General features: G+C 36.5%; 1 protein-coding gene across 1 annotated transcript in view; it reads right to left on the reverse strand.

Moving 5' to 3' along the window:
* The window catches only part of LOC107684772 (band 3 anion exchange protein-like), a 19,906-nt gene extending 14,666 nt beyond the window's left edge, over nt 1-5,240 (reverse strand). Inside the window, exons 1-3 of the mRNA XM_016481131.1 lie at nt 5,154-5,240; nt 2,841-3,021; nt 1,609-1,744 (exon numbers count right to left, since the gene is read on the reverse strand). Coding sequence (XP_016336617.1) covers nt 1,609-1,744; nt 2,841-3,021; nt 5,154-5,240 — 404 coding nt within the window. The remainder of the gene's footprint in view (nt 1-1,608; nt 1,745-2,840; nt 3,022-5,153) is intronic.
* Nucleotides 5,241-6,389: the final 1,149 nt, after the last annotated feature.

Genomic DNA, 6,389 nt, shown 5'->3' on the forward strand with positions numbered 1-6,389 from the left:
CTCTCAGGGATCGGAAGCCCGCGCTGCGGTTTCTTCCCCCCGGAGAGAGAGCCAGACACTTCATCTATCTTCCTCCGGGGAGGTGGATGTGATGAGTGTCGAGCCAGAGGAGACTGTGGACTCGCCACCACAGTCCCTCGCGTATGAGGAGCTCGTGGAGGTTGTGCCTCGTGCGGTAGCCAAATTAAATATCGATTGGCCAGCCGAGAAACAGGACGCTCGTCCTAAAAGCAAATTAGACGAGCGTTTCCTGAGGGCGAGGTCACAGCCTTCACGACGGGGCCTTCCGTTTTTTCCCGATCTCCATGCCGAGGTGTCAAGATCGTGGGAAAAACCGTATTCTTCCCGTACATCAACTGCCTGGAAATGCTGGCCGTGTTTCGAGCTCTGACACACTTCCTTCCAGACCTAAGGGGGCATCATGTGCTTGTCCGCACAGACAACACATCAGTGGTCTCCTACATCAATCGGCAGGGGGGTCTGCGTTCGCGTCCCTTGTACAAGCTGGCATGCCAGATCCTTCTGTGGGCTCAGAGGAAGCTCCTCTCGCTAAGAGCAGTCTACATCCCTGGGTATCTCAATCAGGGGGCAGACATCCTGTCGACACAGGGGCTGAGGCCCGGAGGATGGAGACTCCACCCCGAGGTGGTGGAGCTCCTCTGGAGAGAATCTGGCCAGGCGGAAGTGGATCTATTTGCATCGCAGGAAACAACACACTGTCCGCTCTGGTTCTCCCTCACGCATCCAGCTCCACTGGCGCTGGATGCTATGGTGCAGACGTGTTGAAGAACCTTTTGAAGCACCTTTATTTTTAAGAGTGTAGATTTGTTTTTTCCCCCTGTTGTACCGAAATCGTATCTAACCGTGACCCCCGAACCGAGGTACGTACCGAACCGTAACATCTGTGTACCGTTCCACTGCTAATAAAGCCTCACACCTTATTAATATCATGCTGGAAGCAAAATCTGATAGGTAGCACTTTTCGCTATTGAATTATGCTACCATCTGTTTTAATTAATGGGAGGTAGCAAAATCTGACAGGGTAGCAGGCTGTCTAGTTTAACGGAGTGAAGTTTAAGTCAAGTCAAAGTTTAATGGAGACTTGCTTGATGTCAGGACGATCGAGCCTTTGTACAAAATGGAAATACTTTCTAACATTTACAGGGACAGACGCGTAAGCAGAAAACAGGTCTCAAATGCATTAAACAGCACACGCATCTGTCAGGAAGGCAATCCGCTTTAAGGTTTATGAGTTAATTTGAATGGGTTAATATAGCATACAATAAAGCACGATTTATGTTCATCCCGCAGCAGCTTACCCTATGTTCTATTTTCAGACGCGTTTGGAACATTTGTATATCAATATATCTATATAAAACTAGATATAATAAACGGTAGGCCTATTGTCCATTGCAGGGAGAAATTCAGAGTTTCAAATTACATTACACACACACACACACACACACACACACACACAAGTTCTGCACGTGTAAGCGCTTTCGCTCAGTACACGAGGGCGTAAAACATTTCAATTATGTCCACCTTGATTTATGTATGTATGCATGTATGTATGTATTTCTATGTCAAAATGTGTGATGTGTGTAGTACCTCTGTTTGTGCATTAATTCTTGAAGAACCTTATCTCTGTCCCCTGGCTGAATCTCCTTTTTGCTAACCAGGGCATCCACAATCTTCTCAATAACACTGGAGAGTGTCTTCTCCTCTCTGTCTAGCATCATTAAACCTGATCCAAGAAACCCCAAAACAAAACAAAGAGAAAAGAAAGAAAAGAAAAGACAATAGAGAGAGGAAGGCAAAAGAGAGGAAGAGTGCTCTGACTGAGCTTGAGCTTTACTACAGTAAACATAAACACTAAGGACGCAGCTGAAGAACTCAGGTTGAGCTGGTTTTTCAGGACACTAACTATATGACCATCTCATCTGAGCCCGTGTAGTGAAGTTACATTTTTGCTCACATTCCACACTAGCTAATAACCATTCGAACCCTGTCTGAACAGGACTGGGACCTTCATTAACTTTCATTAATAAGTCATTAGCAAACACACATATACATAATTCTGTTGATTATGTTAAACAGATTATGTTTCTGAAAGCTACTGTAAAAAATGTCAGGTAAATTAAAAGTGTCCGATCTATAAACTATTTAATGAAGATACTTTACCGTGTAAAAGTTTGGGGTCAGTAAGTTTTTTTTTGTTTTGTTTTTTCTTTAAGAAAAATGAAAGATGCATAGATTTGATCAAAAGTGACAGTAAAGACTTTTACATTGTCACAAAAAAATCAATTTCAAAAAATTTTTTGTTTTGATTTAACTATTCATCAAAGAATCCTGCTTTTGATCATTGAATTTCATGTTGATAATTGATAATAACAAATGTTTCTTGAGCAGAAAAATCAGTGTATATTTGAATGATTTCTGAAGGATCATGTGACACTGAAGACTGGAGTTATGATGCTGAAAATGCAGCTTTTCTATTGCAGGAATAAATTACACTTTTAAATATATTTAAATAGAAAACAGTTCTTTTAAATTGGAATGATATTTCAGAATATTACTGTTTTTACTGCATTTTGGTCAAATAAATGCACCTCTGGTGAGCATAAGAGACTCGAAAACATTAAAAAGGCCTTACCAACCCAACATATTTGAATGGTAGTGTATATGGAAATATCCAATAATAACTAATAATATATAAATATATATTAAGCATTATGTATTGTAATGTACAGAGGTATATAATGTTATATAATGTCTGGTAGTGCTTCTACACACAGTCTTTACAGTCTACTGAAAGCAAGTCTGGGCAGGCATTCCCTCACCCGTGTTCATTTTCCTGCGTATCTCCATCAGGCTCTTGAAGGTGAGGTAGGAGATGTGTGACGGGCCCCAGCGGCCCGCTTCGACATCATAGGTCTCCTCAAAGCCCACCCATCTGCCCATCTCCTTCCAATAGCTCTGCTGGTTTGGGTTCTTCACCGACTCATTCATTTCCACATATGCCTGACCACAGATAACAATAAACTATTACTTTTCTGTTACTATTATATGTAAGTACACTAAACATCACAATGAATTTTAAGTATAGCAGTTTGATTAATAACTATGTATGTATATTTTGATGGTTTACATGGTCAGATCAAGTAAAAATAGATTATGTCCGTTACAACTTGATGTCATGTAATATCTGTAAGTGTCCTTCTTGCTCAACTGGATGTTATAATTCAAAGCAGAGATGTAGACAATGATGGCTGGACCTCTGGTGTGACGTGTGTGTGTGTGTGTGTGTGTGTGTGTGTGTGTGTGTTTCCTGTCCAGTGATGACTGATAAATTAAAGCTCATGTTTACCCTTCAAACACCAGGAGTGTGAGTGGCACAAGCCAGAATGCAAATGTGGAAACTTATCAGTGAGCGTGTCTGTGTGCTTGTGTGTCATATTAATCAAGTCAAGTCAAAGCAACTTCACAGACAATCACATTAGATTCATGGTAAACTGTACTGAATTGAAATATGCATGTTTGCTTTCTTGATGTTCACATTCAGAGCAGCCAGAAAACAATACAGTTGACAAATGAATCATTTAAATCTTTAAAACCTTTCAAATCTGTTGTTGTTTTTATTATATGTGTGTGTTATACATTTTATTTCTTTGATACTGCATGCAAAATAGTAAACATGACCTATGAAATAAATGTCCTAGAAATAATATTTATGAGCAAACATATTTATGAGTGTTTCTTCATTACTGTAGAGAGCACAAAATAGTATTAACGTAAACAATTTACAACATGCAAACAATTTGGATCTATAATGTACTGTGTATAAGTTATTATTATTCAATAATTTAAAAAGTACAATACTTAACCTGACTTCTGTTGTTAAAGGCTTAGCATTATGTTGCTGTTGTACCTCTTGAATGATACATTTAGCCACTAAATCTGGTGTGTATGTGTGTGTGTGTCTGTTTGGGGTAAGTTTGCGTTGACCCTTGTACCTGAGAATCATGTAAATAAAGTAAATTAAACAAGAATAATAATTTATGCTTACGCAATAATTTGTGTTATTGTTTTTGTGCTCAAAACTGATACAACAGTCATTTATAAATCATCATGTATGCTATTTGCATAGTTTTATAGCGATTATAAGTTTAGTTTTGTATTCAGGTAATGCATTAGGTATTGCATTTTGTATTCAATTCTAAAAAAATATAGCATTTTAAAATTTTACTGCATTTTCTACTGTGAATATAATTTTATAAATATTACTATATATATCTATAACAGTATAACCCAGTTTAAAATAAATTAAAACATGACACAAACAAAACAACTAAATTACAATTTAAAAGCAATAATAGTGAAACTAACTGCACTTACCTTATATATTCAATAATTGACCCAACTTTTCAAGCAATATTCTCCGTCACAGCCCCTCACAAAAGTGCGCAGACCTTTATAAACACTGTGTACACCTGCAGATATCAGACACACCTCTACACACATGCATACATGGTTAAAATGCCTGAAGACACTGATCTAAATACTTCAGGTACATGCAGTGACCCCAAAAAGTACTTGAAAACATGAATGTCATTGCATTAGAAAACGAAATATCAAAATATGAATTTTATCTATCAGTTATTTTATAGAATGATTTTTGTGCACGCATTGTTAATAAGATTGAATCAAAAATAAGATTGTTAGGTTAGGTTGTAAATGTTGGGTTTTAAATCATAAAACACTAGTTTCTTGAAAATCATTGATAAAATTACAAAAAGGGTTAAAGTAATTGTTAAAAAAAAACAGTATTTGCCACTTTTTCTTTTATATCGTTATAGTATCATTATACTTTTTAGGCTGGCTGTATGTACATTTGCAGACACATTTGACTTTAAACACATTAAAGTATTAAAATGTATCCATATCTCCTTTTGTCTTTTTCTTAAACACACACAAACACACCCAAGACGATGTGTTCTTGGAGTCACCCATAATATTGATGCAGTAAACAGTATGCCTTGATAACTGTGGACTGGTTGGAAAGATCCACTGTGTGTGTGTGTTCTCTGTATTTTATCACACTTATAGAGCCAGTGTCACCTACACACACTCTAATGACACTAGTTATCTCTCACCTTCAACATCTCAATGAGCAGAGCACTGCCCGAGGAACATTCTCCTCTTCTCCTCCGCTTCACCTCTTGTCTAATATTTTTCTCCATGCAGGCTCACAGGGTCAAGACTCAGGTCATAGCATCTATTATGATCTGGCTGCATTTATTTTATTTTATTTTATTTTTCAAAATACAAAAAAATTGAAAAGTATATGCAAAATCAGGTCAAATGTGCATTTCCAGAATACACAAGGTATTAATAAAATATAATTAAAGTCCAAATAGTGAATCTTGTTCTTTTATAAATTCTTAACGAGTGTATTAAACAGCTGTGTTTTAACACATTTCTTGTTCTTGTTATAGACCAGAGTGTGTTAGTTCCTTCCAGCCTCACACTAAATTAGTCTAAAACAGAATCTGAAAGAAAAGGGAAAATATCCCATTAGATAACGTTTGACAGCTTGAAAGCATTTACACAGCACAGAAAATATTGAAACTGCAACCAGAGAGAAAAGCTTATTGCTGTACAGAAAAAACAAATGTTCCCAGACACCCTTGGATCAAATTTAGTACATACAGAGTAGAAAAAGAACCTGAGAAATGGAAACAAATGTCTTCTGGTTTTTGTCATGCGTTGGTTTTGTTGTGTGAACACTCACGACTATGACAGTTTTGTACATAATGGTGACAGATGTTGCAGATACATACTGTAAGAAAGCAAAACAGGACTAAAGGGCCACCTGGGTAAAAGGCCCTTTTGATTTGATTCTCTAAAAATACTAAATAGCAACAAACATCACAGCACATCTGTTTTTAACATATTTCACTGAACAAAAAAAGAAAAAAAAAAATGGTGTAGAAAGAATTATCATACTACATTCATATTACTATATTAAGTAATTTTCACAATTACAAAGAAATGGCAAGTATAACATATTGAATGAAATGTGAAATTTTGTTGTAGAAAGACTGAAATTATATTTTCTTGTGAAACATACTCCAGTAATCTTTGTTTTATGCACACCTTCGAATTAAAAAATTATTTGAAATAATTTTTTACAGTGGTTCTGACATTAATAAAAATTAAATAATTAGATAAAATATGAATCTCTTGATTATATATATATAACCAAATCAAACCTTTTTAGTGCAACATTGCTTTCCTAATGCATGCAATAAAGGGTTAAGAGGAGCTGCTCTGTGTCATAGCCGATTCCCTTGAACATGCTATGGAAATTACCATAAACTTGACAACTT

The sequence above is a fragment of the Sinocyclocheilus anshuiensis genome, unplaced genomic scaffold, assembly GCF_001515605.1.
Source record: "Sinocyclocheilus anshuiensis isolate Anshui unplaced genomic scaffold, SAMN03320099.WGS_v1.1 scaffold537, whole genome shotgun sequence".
NCBI classification, from domain to species: Eukaryota; Metazoa; Chordata; class Actinopteri; order Cypriniformes; family Cyprinidae; genus Sinocyclocheilus; species Sinocyclocheilus anshuiensis.